Consider the following 16,376-nt stretch of genomic DNA (forward strand, 5'->3'; position numbering starts at 1 on the left):
AGACTACCCTTTACCCCTGATGGTAATTATATCTTTAAGTAAATCCCACATCAGTACACTGTGATCACTGCCACCTAGTGGTTCCTTTATCTGCAAATTCTTAATGCACGAATAAACAGTGCTGATAACGAGATCAAGAGTATTAGTCTCTCTGGCTGCCTCTCGAACATTACTGCTGCAGAAAACAAAAGGGTAATATATGAAAATAATTAATTTATACTTACATCAGTTAAATCTTGACAATCAGTCTATTTGTGTTCAAGCGTCTTCTCAACCTATAAAAAGTTATGAAGGAATGGCTTTTTTGAACAGCAAGGTTGAAAAGCAAGAAGCTTTATTTAAGAAGATCCAGTATCTTCCTTTTATCTTTTTGTTATCTCATTATGACAGACTCAAGCTTATCAGGAATTATATTTGAACAATCCTAAATCTTCAAAACTTTGGTTAAAAAAACTATGCTTTTTTCGTAATAGCATCATGATTTTCAAATGACTTTCTTCTGTCATAATCATTTGAAGCATTTTACGTTATATATTCGAAAGGTGTTTGAACTGTATCACATATTTTAACAAATATTTATCAATTATATTTATGTAAGGAGTGATCATAATTGTATATTTAAAGTCTTTTTTGTTGATTTAATTAGTATTTAATCTGACTCAGACTCGTGAGACTGAAGATAGACCAGTAAAGGTTCGATATAAAGTGCTCAGCCACTTTCCATTTAAATTCATTTCACGCACAATATGTGCTTATTCAAACCCAGTGATTACAAAAGGTATTCTGATCAAAAAGCCTGAACTAGTTCGGTCAACACGTCTTTACCAAGAATTTATATTTAAATAACGGCTGAAGTTAAACGTGAACTAAAGGACAGAACTGAAAAAGAGCATTCACATCATAAAATAATTTCAAAATTATGTACACAATTTAAAAATTAAAATTTTGATAAAAGTGAAGTACTTTGGAGAGTAAAAATTATTAAATTTCTTTCTTTATGACTAGAGAATTATGACTATTGAGAAATATACACTAAATGAACATTGCATAAGGTGCACCTGCCCTTTTCATGAAATGGAGTTGGTATGGACGTTAGGCCAATGATCAAATAACTTGGTTGCACTCCATTCAACAAAATACAAGAAGGCACATGGTTTCAGTGGGCTCAGAAACACCAACACTGGATAGTGAAGGATTGGAAAAACGTTGCCTGGCCTGGCGAATCTGGGTTCCTGTTGCTTTATGTTTTATGCTGATGGGGAGGGGGTGAAAATATGATAAAAACATGGAGAGTCCATGAACCCATCCTACTAGGTGTCAACAATCCATGCCATAATTAATGCAGGTTGTTATGGTGGCTAAAGAGGAACCTATTGGCTATGTGTACCTAATAAAATGGCCACTCAGTGTATATTATCTCACATTGTCATCAACAGAAAACATTACTCAAAGTAACTCTTACCTTGAGTACTACGAAAGTGATTCAACTATTCATAGCTGCAGGCTGGTGCTTTATTGTCACTTCAAATTTGCTTCTCTGCCTTAAAAGAGCTGAAAAAAACTGCATGTTGCAAAAAGCATAAAAGTTTCCTGAATATAAATTTAAACACCCACTTAATAAAAAAATGCACACCACTGAACTACTTAAATGAGAATTTCTTCAATAGATTAATACGATGAACGAATTAGGTCATACAACGTACAGTATATAGCAGTCACTTCATTAACGACAAAAATTTGAAGAAATTAAAAAATAAATATGAAATTAGAAATTAAAAATGTTACCAATAAAGCAGATATTCAAAGATTTAAGCACTGTTTTCAACGACTTTTACTGCATAAATGAAAATATAACAACAGTGTAAAAATATGAAAATTACAATAAAACTTGAGATGAAAAAGGAATAAAACTGTGAAAATTCAAGTACAATATTTAAGACACGTTAACCACACAAAACAAATATTTCAAATTATAATTATACAACTTATATATATATTAATTACAACAATTTTTAATCCTCTTTGAACAGCGCTTAATATGGTTTGTTATATCAGTATTGTGGAAAAGGCAGGCTTACCTATTACATTAATATTAATCGTTTTATGAAGGACTTTTCCTACTCCATTGGTCGCTTTACACATGTAGTGCCCTTCATCATCTTTGATCGCAGAAGGAATCATCAAAGTGCCATTAGATGGCAGCACTAGTCGTTCAGAGGATATGATCTGTTCGTACGAATTTTCATTTCCTACAGTACCGAAAGAAAATTTGTTATCTATTTAAATATTTAAAATATAAAATTTTAAAATGATAAAATAACAGATTGATACATAGTCATTAATATAAATATATCTTTGTGTATCTGTGCAGCACGTTTATGTGCTTTCATATAACTGGCATTAAAATAGGTATTAGTAAATATATATTTTAATTTATTTTGTTTTAATATTAATTTAAGTGGTTTTCTAAATGCTAATGTTGTTGTTGTGGTGTTTTCTGGTGCAAGGGCAACTTAGCCCTATTGCACCTCCCAAATGAATTGACTTTACATACAGGAACTGCTTGTACTGCAGTTAGAAACAATCTCAGGATATGGGACTAGATCATTTGTTGACGCTATATTGGAAGGATGTTTTGCAGCATCATCTGCACATTCATTTCCTGGAATACCACTGTGGCCAGGGATCCAAGAAAAGATAACAGTTTGTTGATGCTCATGAAGCTGCATCAGCTTATGTCTAATGAGTTTAATAAAGGATTGTTAGGTGAGGAAATGCCTTTCACAGCTAAAATAGTACTTTGTGAATTAGTATATATTATACTTTTATTTATTGACAGCAGTGAGATATTTTTCAGAGCAAGCATAATGGCATGAAGCTCAGCGGTATAACTGCTACATTCGACTGGAAGTGAAAACGAGATAGTTGAATTAGGGAAGACAGCAGCTGCACCCACTTGATTGTCAGACTTTGAACCATCAGTATAGATCTTGGTGAATTCGGGGTACTTTTGTGTATGAGCATAATGTAGTTGTTGGGTGTTAATCTTTGCTATGGAACTTTTACCCCATTGCTCAAGGTATTCATGAGAAGAAAGTGTGAAGGTAGACGACGGGGGATCTGGATCTTTTGATTCTCTGAGGATATTATCAAATTGCATGTTCCAGCTTTCTGCTAAAATCTGCATTCTGATACCAGCAGGCTGAATTGTTCTGGGTTTATTTCTATAGTGGGTTTTCCATTGAGGATCATGCAGGAGTGGCCAAACAGGATGAGTAAGCAGGGTTTTAATTTTAGCTGAGTAATTCATCAGCAACATTTTTCTTCTGATGCTAAGTGGAGGTTCGTGAGCCTCAACGTAAAGACTTTGAACTGGTGATATTTTGTATGCACCTAGGGCTATTCTAAGAGACGAATGTTGGATGGGTGCAAAACGCGCTAAGGTGCTTTCCCTAGCTGAGTCATAAACAGGTGCTCCGTAGTCTACCCAAGATCTAATTAGGGACTTATATAAGTATAGCGATCTGCACCCCAAGATGTACTGGAGATTACCCTAAGTATAATCATTTTCTTTGCGCAAGTGGTTCTTAGATATTTTATGTGCTGCTCCCGGAAATTTAATTTCTTATCAAAAATTAGCCCTAGGAGACGAATACTGTTTACGATCGGTATAGGGTGATTGACCAAGTGCAACTCACGTTCAGGATTCATTCTGTGCTTTGTGCAGAAATGTATGGATGTAGATTTGTGGCTTGATAATCAGTATCCATTTTGTGCCATCCATAATTCAATGTTGTTTATGGATATTTGTAGATGCCTCTCGATATAGTTCATATTCTAGGAATGGCAGGGTATGGTAAGGTCATCCGCATAGAGATACAAGTTAACGGTGTTTGGAATGCAGTTTGTGATATTGTTTATTCGTAGTGAGAACAGAGTGGCACTAAGAACAGAGCCCTGTGGGACTCCTTCTTCTCGTATATATGTTTGAGATAAAACCTGCCGCTACTTATGTTGGAAAGACCTGTGTCGAAGAAAGCTTTGAATAAAATATGGTAAGTGCCCTCTCATATGAATAGAATGGAGATCTCTTAGGACGCCGTATCGCCATGTGGTATCAAAAGCCTTCACTATATCAAGGCATATCATGACGAGATGTTGATTTATAATGAATGCATTCCTTATGATTGATTCAGCTTTTGTCATGAGGTCTAGGGAAGATCTCTTCTTTTGAAAACCAAACTGATTATTACTGATTATGTTTCGGGATTCAAGATACCATGTGAGACGATGGTGAACCGTTTTTTCCAAAGTCTTACTCAAGCAGCTGGTAAGAGAAATTGGTCTATAATTGTGTGGAATCGAGTGATCTTTTCCAGGTTTCGGTATAGCTATTATATAAGAATGTTGCCAGGAACTCGGGAATATATAGAAGAAGAAGAACTCTTTATTGCATACAAAATGCACATGCATCCGATTGTAAAGTTTAAGCAATAAAGATAGTGATTTCTGATTGAGATGTTGAAGCATTACATAGTAAATTCCGTCAGGGCCAGGAGCACTGTTCCTTGAGATATATATAGCTTCTTTCAGTTCAGATATTGTTAATGGTTGGTTATAGGGTAAATGGCATGTAGCTTTGAAGTTCAGTTTCCTTTTCTCAGTTTCGGCTTTAATTTTTTGGAAAGACTGTCGATATGCGCTTGAGGCAGATAATCCACAGAACACAGTTCCTAAGGCATTGGCAATCTTTCCAGGAGAGGAGATCTCCTTCCCATTCCAGTTAATAATAGAAGGTGATACATGATATTTTCCACTTAGCTTCTTTATTTTTTTCCAGATTATTCGGGTATCAGTATTTTTGTTCATTCAGGAGGCGAATTTTACCCATGAATCTTTTTTGGCCTTTCGCCGGATGAAACGAGCTTTGGCTCTCAGTCTCTTGAAGTTAATAAGGTTGGCGGTGGTGGGATATTTGCGGAAGGAATTCCATGCTGCATTTTTTTCCTTTTTCGCTTTATTGCAATCACCATTCCACCAGTGATTGGTATGCCGATGGTTTCTTATTTGAGACTGTGGGATGGCGGCTGTTGCAGCTGTTAGTATCTGCTTTGTAATATATTCGATGGCAGCGTCAATAGCAGAAGATGTTTGTTGTTGTTTGTTTGAGTGTGGGCTTTACGGCGCAAGAGCAACATGGCCATAATGCGCCTAACTCTGGTAAAGTTTAGTGCTTTTTTTTTTTTTTTTTTTTTATATTGCAGTTAACGTTTACAGTGTGTTATACAGTTTTATCTCTTTAAGGAAAGTGAAGACTTTGTCTACATGTGGCATGTCTGCTAAAAGATGGGCAATGCTCGGAGAATTCGTTGCTGAAAAAGAGGCAAATAAAGTTTGACGCTCATTTTTATAAATCGGGCAGTCAATGAGTATGTGTTGGACTGTAAGTTGGGCTTTGCAGTTTGTGCAACGTGGTGGATCAGCGGCTGTAAGTAGATAGAGATGTGTCAGGTGTGTGTGACCTATTCGTAATCGGGCTAATACAACTTCTTCATGACGGTTCTCACGAATACTAGACTTCCATGGTTTGAGATCTTTTTTAATGCCGAGTAATTTGTTATTGGCCTGACTCTGCCAGATGCGTTGCCATTGTTCCATACATTGTTTCTTTATAATGTACTTGTAGTCAGATGCAGGTGTAGTAAAGGCTTGGGCTATAGGGTCGGTAGCAGTTTTGGCAGCTAGGTCGGCCTGTTCATTTCCAGAAATTCCAGCATGACCAGGGATCCAACATAACAGAACTTGTTGTTTCTTGTGGTTTAACTTTGTCAGAGTATTCCAGATCTGTCCAAGTAAGGGGTTATCATTTTTTGTATTGCGTTGTATGGCTTGGATAGCACTAATGGAGTCTGTATATACAACACTGTGCAATATGGTTTTAGAGAGTGCATAGTTTAAGGCTATGTGGATAGCACAAAGTTCTGCAGTATAGCTGCTACATTCTAAAGGGAGTTTCTTGGATATAGTTGTGTTGGGAAATACTGCTGCTGCTCCAACATGATTGTTAGTTTTAGACCCGTCTGTGTAAATTGGTGTGTACTGGCCGTGCTGGGTTCTCAGTGCGGTGTACATTTGCAGTGCGTTCTGTTGGGATAAGGTGTGTTTTCCCCATGCTGTCAATGAAAAGTCACACGGTGGTATATAGTATGTCCAAGGTGGAACTTCATGAGAGGCAGTGGGCTGTATTTTACTAAAGTCAATTTGCCAATCGGCCTGCAATGAGCAAAGACGTATCCCAGTTGGTGGATTTATTGATGGATAGGCTTGGTATAGGTTTATCCATTTAGGGGAGAAAAGTCCGTTCCAAGTGGGATGGTTTGGATGCCCTTTGAGTTTTACTGCATATTGTAATAGAAGCATTTGTCTGCGTAGCTGCAGGGAGGTTTCATGTGCTTCAGCATATAGGCTATGGACAGGTGATGTTCGGTACGCCCCCAGTGCAAGACGTAGAGCACTGTGGTGCACAGGATCAAGCCAGCGTAAAGCACTTTGTCTAGCAGAGCTATAAACTACAGAACCATAGTCTAGACGGGAACGTATTAGCGCATGGTACAACTGTAATAGTGTGTATCGGTCAGCTCCCCATGTTGTGCCTGATAGAACTCTTAAGATATTTAGCTTTTTAAGACAGGTGATCCTGAGTGTTTTTATATGTTCCAGGAAGGTGAGCTTTTGGTCAAGTATCACACCAAGAAAGCGGACACTAGGGACAACTGGTATGATTTGATTTTCTAGTCGAAGTTCTGGGTGTAGGTGTAGGTTACGCTTCCTGCAAAAGTGTATACCGACAGTCTTTTGGTTTGACAGGCAAAAACCATTGTTTTGGGCCCATTTTGCTATTTTGTTGATTGCACATTGCAGCTGTCTCTCTACCATCCGCATATTAGGAGAATGGCAGGCGATACTAAAGTCATCGGCATACAGGGTAGTGGATATTGTTTGTGGCAGGTCCTGTGTTATTGAGTTCATTTTTATATTAAAGAGGGTAGCACTTAGCACTGATCCTTGGGGCACTCCTTCTTCCTGTATGAACTTTGAAGATAAGTGGTTGTGAAATCGAACTTGAAATGAGCGGTGTTGTAGGAAGTTTCTTATAAACTGTGGTAGGTGTCCGCGTAATCCCAGATCGTATAGATTTCGCATTATACCGTATCTCCAAGCAGTGTCAAACGCTTTTTCAATGTCAAATAGGACCATCGCAAGATGTTCTTTGCGTACGAAGGCGTCACGGATGTTTATTTCTGTCTTAATCAATAGGTCAAGAGTGGATCTACCTTCACGAAAGCCACACTGCACTGGATTCATAAGGTTATTTCGACCTAGAAACCAGGATAGCCGAGCGTTGATCATTTTTTCCATTACCTTGCATAGACAGCTGGTGAGTGCAATAGGTCGGTAATGCTGCGGATTTGAAGAATCTTTTCCAGGTTTTGGAAAAGCCAAAACATAAGCATGCCGCCATTTGTCAGGGAAAGTGTTTTCTTTGAATATTCTGTTGAAGAGCAATAATAGTGTCTTGAGTGCAGATTCAGTGAGTTTTGCTATCATTATGTAATGTATTCCATCTGGACCTGCTGCACTGAGTTTAGTGGAGGCTAGAGCATGATGTAATTCTGACATTGTGAAAGGGAGATTGTATGCAGCACTGGATGTTGATTCAAAATTAATTGAGTGTTTTTCAGCTTGTGCTTTGAGTGTCTGGAATTGTGGCGAGTATGATGTCACAGCTGATATTTCCTTGAAAGATCTACCTAGAGCGTTTGCAATCTCCTCTGGTTTTGAAATATCAGAGCCATTTACATTAAGCATGGGACAGTTGACACTTGGATGTTTTGCATACATACGCTGTATTTTAGCCCAAACTGTTTGGGTTTTTGTCATTTTTGTAATTGTGGAAGCGAAACGCCTCCATGCTTCCCTTTTGCTGGTCTGTCTAACTCGTTTTGCTTTTGCCCTTGCCCTTTTAAAGCAGATGAGGTTTTCTGTTGTTGGGAACTTTCTGAAGATGTTCCATGCTCTGTTCTTCTCTTTTTTTGCGGCACTACATTCATTATTCCACCACACTTTACAGCGGGCCGATATTTTAGTGGATCGTTTCGGAATTGCTTTGTCCGCTGCTTGCAGTATTTTGTTAGATATATGTTCTACTGCCAAGTTTATAGGTGTTTGTTGAACTTGTTTTTCTTCTAGTGTAGCTAGCTGCTTGTACATATCCCAATCAGCTTTGGAGAATATCCATTTTGGGATTCGGTAAAAAATATGGGGAACGCTTGTATCAATGCGGCATATCACAGGGTAATGATCACTGCCCAGTGGGTTGCTGTGAATAGTCCATCCGAACAGAGGGTATATGGTTGCTGAGCATAAAGAGACATCAATAGCTGATGTAGATCCTGTGGGAAGATGCGTATAAGTGTGGGCTCCATTATTGAGAGTTATTAGATTGTGTTGATCAAGTAATTTTTCGATAGTTTTTCCGCGCTTGTCCAGGTTGTGGTTTCCCCACAGCGGATGGTGACTGTTCAGGTCTCCTAGGATACAGTAGGGTTTGGGAAGCTGGATCACTAGTTCTTCTAATTCAGCGTAGCTTATGTTTTGGTTAGGTGGTAAGTATAATGAGACTATGGTTAAATCAAAGTTGACATTGATTCGTGCAGCAACTGCTTCAAGATTTGTCTTTAGTGGAATTACTTTTGAGGGTATCTGGGAGTTGATGATCAGCGCTACTCCTCCATGTGCAACGTTGTTCAGATTGTGGGCAACACGATCTTGCCGATGTATTACGTATTTCTGAAGGGAAACAATTATATTTGGTGTTAGATTGGTTTCTTGTAGGCAGAAGGCAATAGGATCATACTGCGAAAGGAGATCTCGGATGTCAGCCAAATTACTGCGATAGCCTCTGCAGTTCCATTGTAAGAAAGTAAGCATTATTTTGGTTTAGTGGGGCCCTCGATTTGTTTTCGAGGTGCAGAAGGTTTAGATCGCTCAAGTTTACCTTTTCCCTTCTTTGGGAAATAAGGTTTCGCTGTATCCATCTCCTCTTCAGTAAAAAGTTCTAAAATCTGTCCATCTTGGTTTGAATTATCTTCTGAATCCATGTAGTCTGTTTGGTTTGAGTCGGGAGTGGTAGACACTGTAGTATTTTGCTGTTGAGTGGCATCTGGTTGTATTGTGATCGGCGTATTTATTGCTTTGCTTTGTTTGCTTTTTGTTTGGGGTGTTGGCACTGAGGACAATATTGACTTTGCCCATTCAGCTAGTGACTTTGTTGGTGGTATGGTGACCTCTGTTTGGGTAGCAATTGATACATGATTTTTGGTTATTTGGGCATAACTTGGCTTGTTAGTATTTGGAACTGGTAAGGATTTTTTAGCTTCTTGGTAGGTTACATTATGTTCAGTTTTGTATCGCTGTATCTGTTTTTCGCGTTTCCAAAGGGGACACTCCTTCGAATACGCCGGATGGGCTTCTTTACAGTTAATGCAGTTTGGAGTTGTGTTAGTGCAGTCATTTGTAGAATGTTCAGTGGATCCACATGTGGCACAGGCAGCTGCTCCTCTGCAGACCGTCTGTGAGTGCCCAAATTTCTGGCACTTATAGCAGCGTAATGGATTTGGTATGTATGGTTTAACTCGGCAGTTAAGGTAACCGGCTTTGATCAATGTTGGTGGTTTAGGATTATCAAAAGTAAGGATTATATTCCGGGTAGGAACTAGTACATTATCCTTCTTCGTGAGAATTCGCCTTACATTGATGACTCCTTCTTCTCGTAATTCCTGTTTGAGTTCTTCATCTGACAAATTGAGGAGGTCCCACTCAGTGATGACACCTCTTGACGTGTTCAAGGAAACGTGCGGTGAAACGCTGACCGAAATTCCACCAAAGGATTGTAATTTTTGTAGTTGTTCAGATTGTCTGGCAGTGACAACTTCAACCAGTAGGTCTCCAGATCTTAACCGACGAACTGTCTTGGGAGTACCTATTATGCTTTCTAGGCTTTTTTGCACTAGGAAAGGGGAGAGTTTTCCAACTGGTTGTTCTTGAGTTGAATGTATAATTAAAAAGGTTGGGGTTCGGATTCTGCCTACGTCAGTCTTTTGACGTTTTGCTGCGACAGAACCAGACTCCTCTTGTTCTTGCCTTGTCAGAGTTTCTTCTGTGTACCCAGTGTTTTTCTGGGTTTTATGGACTTCTTGCTCCATTTCGCCCTGGAAGGGCGATCTTTTCCCCTCCAGGTTACCGGCCCCGCCACGTGGAGGCAGGAGCAGTGCCACCTTTGTGACCAAGCGGTAGTGGGTTAGTAGTAATATGCAAAGAAAAAAGGGGAAAAAAAGAAAGAAGGTTAATTTTCCTCCTGTTCAAGTAAAGTGATTTCTTTACTGAAGCTTATTTAATTGATTGTTAGTGTAACGCTGTAAATAAAAAAGACGATTTTACTTATTCAAGAGAGCGCAATTCACTGGCAAATACACTTGATCACAAAATCGCTTGGCACCTGGGGCCAATAGCAGAAGACGTAATGATATCCTCATCAAAAGATACATGATTGGTAAATTTTATCCATTTTTCTTTGGAAAATTTCCATTGAGTTTTTGTTTGTGTTTGTTTGGAATGGGTGGTTTGAATGCTACAAATCAGCGGAAAATGATCGCTGTTTAGAGGATTGTCGTGTACTGTCCACTCTATGGTTGGGAACAGGATCGGAGAGCAGATTGAGAGATAGATAGCAGTGCTTGACCCAGTAGGAAAATGGATGCAGGTGGGTAAGCCAGTGTTCAACAGTGTCATATTCTCTCTATCAAGTAGCATTTCAATAAGTTCACCACGTCCATCTGAGACCAGTGAACTCCACAATGGATGATGTCCATTAAAATCACCTAATAGACAGATCGGAGATGGTAATTGAGAAATAAGGTTTTCCAGATCCTGAAATGTGCATGGATGGTTTGGCGGAAGATATAATGAGACCACTGTCAATGTGATACCGATAACTATACGTGTAGCAACAACTTCTAATGATATTTTCAAAGGAATGTGCCTGGAAGGGACTCGTGATTCCACAAGTACAGCTACTTCTCCATGAGGGCTGTTAGTTTCAGATCGATCTTTTCTGAAGATAGTATAATTTTTGACTGAAACGGAGATTTTTGGTGTTAAATTCGTTTCTTGTAGGCACATAGCAGCGGGTTTGAAATGTTGAATTAATTCATAGATATCGTCAATACTGCTACGAAAACCTCTGCAATTCCACTGTATGATTTGTTCCCTTATTTAGTTCTGTGGGTGGACGTTCAGTCTGTCTGTTTTTTGTGGGTGGCTTGTTTACATCTTTCGCGTTTTGATTTTTCTTTTCTTGAAAAATTAGGGCGTTCTGAGTCATTTCTTTCTTCCATATCGCCATCTGCATGTATTTCAAGCAGATCTTGGTTAGTTATGTCATCTGTGTCCATGCTTGATAGATGAGATTGCTTTGCCTCAACAGGATCTGATTTCTGCAAATTATCCACTGCTTGACAACGGGGAGGTCTCTGGGATGGAACTGTTAGTTGTGTATTACTGCATTGGTCTACTACGTTTGGTGGAGATGGATGTTCGACCGAGAGGACTAACCGAGACCAGTTGGAGATTGATGTGTCTGGAGGAATGGTCACTTCCGTCTGGCATGCTACTGATTGGTGACTGTGAGTAGCAGAAGCATTGGTGTGTTTTGGCATACTTAATTTTACTTGTTTTCTTGCCTCTTGATAGGAAACCTTATTTTCAATTTTATATTTTTGTATTTTTTTCTCCAACTTCCAGGGGTAGCAGTTTTGGAATATGCCGGATGGTTGCCTTTGCAATTTGGACACTGTGGAGTTGGTGCTTTACATTCTGTTTGTGTATGAGTTTTACACCCACAGTTTGCACAAGTTGCATCGCCACGGCATGCTGTCTGGGAATAGCCAAATTTCAGGCACTTAAAACATCTTAGGGGGTTCGGGATATAGGGCCGAACGAGATAGTTTAAATATCCTGCCTTGACTGAAGATGGTAGGTTTGGAGAACGAAAAGTTAAAATTATACTCCGGGTAGGGACTAAATTGCCATCTTTTCGGATCATGATCCTTTTTTGCTTGAGTGACGTTTTGTTCTTTAAGTTCTTGAACTATTTCATCTTCGGGGACGTTCAGTAAATTCCATTCAGTGATCACTCCCTTTGAAGAATTGAGTGTGGTGTGATTTGAACTGGGAATCCACTCAAGGATGTCAGACGTAGTAGTAGCTCAGAGTGTCTAGAATCGGTGGTCTCTATTAACAAATCTCCGAATTGAAGACATTTCACCATTTTTGGTGAACCTGCAGCATGTTCGAGGCATCTCTAAATGATGAAGGGGGAGAGCTTGCCGACAGGTTGCGTTGACAGAGAATGTATAATCAGGAAGGCTGGTAATTCCTGTCTGCCAGTGTCTTTCTTCATTCTCTTTGAGATAGAGAAGTCATGGTCAGTGTCGTATGTGTCATTTAGTTGAGAGCTCTTCGGCTGTAAGCGTGGAAATTCACTTGTTTCCATCTCTGCTCCTTTTAGCCCCGGGGGTTATCTTATCCCCCAGGTTACTGGCCCCGTCACGTGGAGGTAGGAGCGGTGCCACCAATGACCAGTGGTTGTTTAAATTAGTAGAGTTTGTTAGTAATAAATATAAAGACTAAGAAAATAAAGGTGGATTTCCTTTCTTGGTTCTTACTTTTTATCTCTTAAGTGCAGAATCACTTCAAGTAAACAAAAGAATAAGCACACTAGAAAGAAACAAAGCTATAACACTTTAGAGAGCACTCTGTTATCGCAGTAAGAATATCGCTTGGCACTCGGGGCCTCTAACTCCTAAAATTGTTTTCTTGATCAAAACATTATTTAGTAATGCGCTATCTTCAATTAAAAGATAATATAAGATATAAAATGTCTATTCCATTTTGTTAATCGGAAAAATTTAAAACAAGGGTTTTCCATTATTATCATTTTAAATTCGGAAAATGATTTTGTGTGATTTGCACTGCAACATTTAAGTGATTTTAGAGATCATTAAAGATTACCTTTAACCTTCATCCACTTCACAGAGGGTGCGGGTTTGCCAGATGCCTGACAGGGAAGCATCACGCCCTCTCCTAACATCACTTCTTGATCTGAAGGGATCATTAACCACGTTGGTGGAACTGAAAGATAAACAAAGATATTTCAGATAATTTGATTGCTAGCTTTAATAAGAGATAGAGTAATTACTTTCATCATCTTGTGTCTGACGTCACTATCATGTGACAACTTACCAACTGATCACTATCACGTGACCACGTTTCTAGCCCATTTTATACTTTTAAAACAAAAAATGGTGTCTAAATAATTTTATATGTAATAATTAAGAAATTTTAAAAATGGAAATTAAATTTAAAATAATAAGCTAATATTTTGTTGTTCAAACAATTTTTTATAAAATTACTGCATAATGCTTGTAATAAATGCGACAGATGTTTTTTAAAGTTTCAACTTATAGGAGAAAAATACTAACTTGGATAACGTAAAATTATGGCAATTAAATATGGCAATTAAATTATGGCAATTAAAGTACCATTAAGTAAGAAAGTTTAAAATATACTTTACTATGTGAAGTACAAGTTAATTGGTATGAAAAGGGCAAATAAATAAAATTAGACCCAAAGAGCCCCATGGCTACGTTTCGAATTTCAACATAGAATTCGAAATATAACCAATTTATTTAGTTATTGGAAATATTTAGGTTCTAATTATCAATTTGTTTCCTTTTCGTGCCAATAAATTTATTAAATAGTTCACATACTAAAGTGTCTTTCTTTTATCAAATTATGGAAAACATAAAGGTATTTTGAATTTTTTTTCAGACTCACCAAGAACATTTAACGGTGTGCTGTAACTTTCTGACATTCCACCAGATGTCACCACACAAGTGTAGTTTCCATCATCATCTTCTGAAAGTGGATCTATAATAATATTGGAAACTCCAGAATAGGAATGAATCTGTATATTAGCTAAAGTTGCTATTTTCTTACCATCCTTCAACCAAGTAAATTGTTGTGCCTCGCCAGATCTGGTAGAACATGTAGTTGTCACCCGCTCTCCCAAAATATTCGACTGAGGAAAAACAAAAGGCTGGATTTTCAAAGAACCTGTGGAAAAATATAATTTTCATGAGAGACTCTAATGACAACACTTATTTTCTATTCCATGGTCTCATAAATAGTTTCTAATATTTCTGAGTAATATATTTTTTAAATTTTAGTTACTTTCAACGATTTAACCTCATAATCCATTATAATTTCAAGTGTTAATAACTTTATTCTGCAAACTGACATATCTAATAATAATTTACGAACCCTTTCAACAATATTATCCATTTTCAATTTTAGATAAAACATACTTGTGTATGAAAGCGCACAATGCCTTACCTTCAATGTAGCTTCCTTCACTTCGGCTTGCAAAGGCCGGGCAGCCATACTTCATCGCGAGCAAGCAGATCACCCACATTGGGAATATCATGGTGGCACTTAACAAAGCTGTACGCTTTACAATACCTGGTAAACACTTAAATATATCCTCTTTTGTGTACAATAGACGTTAACTGTACTAAATGTTTCTGCAGTAAATGTTTACTAAATGTACAATTATATGAACTAATTCAGTTTACTCGTAACTTGCACAACCTTCTCCTCCATTACCAAGTACTTTCCCGGATCTGGCGTCACTGAGAATAGTTGTAGTCATTGGTTAATTTTTAGCGATTAAAGCGCCCCCTAACGATTCTGTCTTAAAAACATAGTAGCCAAAAATCGCCAAATACTTTTATATGAATTAGAAGCCATGAGAGATTCAAAAGGTTCTGAAAGATTCAAAAGATTCTCAGTTAATATCCATTGATATTATATAGAAAGGCTAGAGTCATTCTAATAATCCCTAACTATCTCTTTCAATAAAGAAAATGGCTGTGACATTCAAGTATATGTGAATGGGATAAACCTGGCTCCATGGGCCTCGTGGGTAGCACATTTGACAGAGTTGCCGTCCTCCCCACGCTGGGTGGAAAAGACCTGAGTTAGAGAGCCGTCGATGAAGTGAGGAATTTTTATGGGCCGTTTTCACAACGTGGCTGCAATAGCAGGTCTCAGACGAAGGTAGCATGGTTTTTTCTCCCGGAAACTTGGGTATTTCTTTCAGCAAACACAAATCGACCACAGAACACTAGCAATTTATAGATAGTATATACGGAGCAATATGGCCTTAGTCGTTAATGCTCCTAAAAACTTTACCTCCACTACAACGACTCCATGGGTAATGTTCCTGATGGCACTTTAAAGAAATTTGAAGGAAAATTCAATACGCATCCATTTTGTTCCATCGATCAGCTCTGATGGGGAGATAAAAGCGAGAGAAATCACTTTCGAGAAAAGGTGTTATATTTGGATCGTACCTAAAAAAAGGACATAGAACTTCCAGAGTAAAGTCCAAAGAAGGCCAACTAAATTGGCTGGGAGCTGGGAGAGTAGGAAAGGTTATTTCTAAGAGGAAATATGCCTTAGGAGCTGCTGACTGCAGCACTCAAAGTTTAGACCTCTTTGGGGGCGACCCAATAGAGGTGTTTAGGGTCTTAAAAGAATAAGTCGAATTAAGGAGGGAGCTATTTTTAACGTTTCTAAGGTGAGTCAGGAAAACGAAGAATAGAAAAGTAAAATTTTAGAAAAATTCACCTTCTGGTAGCTTGTTGTTGATTGCTGGAATAAGTCGCATCACAAGGAATTTGGAGTAGAAACCCTAATAAGTTCGCTTCTTCACATCATTTAGCCTGACTAATATTAAACGTTTTAAAAAGAACTCGTATCTACACCACTATTTATTCATAAGATATTGATTTATTCATAGTTTTTGAATGCAACAGAAGAATTCTTTCGTTATCTCTAGTATTGCTTTCTCTTCCAAAGTGTCTTAATCTAGTCACAGTTCATCACCTTTCATCATTGAATTAAACAAAAAATGCGATCTTATTCAACATGAAACAATCCATCCATTTTCCATTGCGGTTATTTTATTATATTTTTCTTTAGTTTTTGATTTAACCTCTACTTAATACTTTTTGTTTGGGATGGAAAAAAAAACTATTCGAAATATATATTTTTTTTTCTATTTATACTCCTTGACAACCATATAATGACATAAGACATAGCAGCGAGACACAGTGCTCGCTTTTAACAGTGGACTGTGCAGTATGCAGATCGAACCCGTGTGGTGAAGAACTCATGATTGAAATATAGAAAAT

The 16,376-nt window shown here is 38.0% G+C and overlaps 1 protein-coding gene across 1 annotated transcript in view; it reads right to left on the bottom strand.

Annotated features, from left to right (window-relative positions):
* The window catches only part of LOC150084372 (hemicentin-1-like), a 77,602-nt gene extending 63,033 nt beyond the window's left edge, over positions 1 to 14,569 (bottom strand). Inside the window, exons 1-4 of the mRNA XM_090376206.1 lie at positions 14,515 to 14,569; positions 13,957 to 14,235; positions 13,132 to 13,251; positions 2,079 to 2,276 (exon numbers count right to left, since the gene is read on the bottom strand). Coding sequence (XP_090232332.1) covers positions 2,079 to 2,276; positions 13,132 to 13,251; positions 13,957 to 14,235; positions 14,515 to 14,569 — 652 coding nt within the window. The remainder of the gene's footprint in view (positions 1 to 2,078; positions 2,277 to 13,131; positions 13,252 to 13,956; positions 14,236 to 14,514) is intronic.
* Between the last annotated feature and the right edge of the window lie 1,807 nt (positions 14,570 to 16,376).

Source organism: Mastigoproctus giganteus, chromosome 6, assembly GCF_048544385.1.
Source record: "Mastigoproctus giganteus isolate SK-2022 chromosome 6, ASM4854438v1, whole genome shotgun sequence".
Lineage (NCBI taxonomy): Eukaryota > Metazoa > Arthropoda > Arachnida > Uropygi > Thelyphonidae > Mastigoproctus > Mastigoproctus giganteus.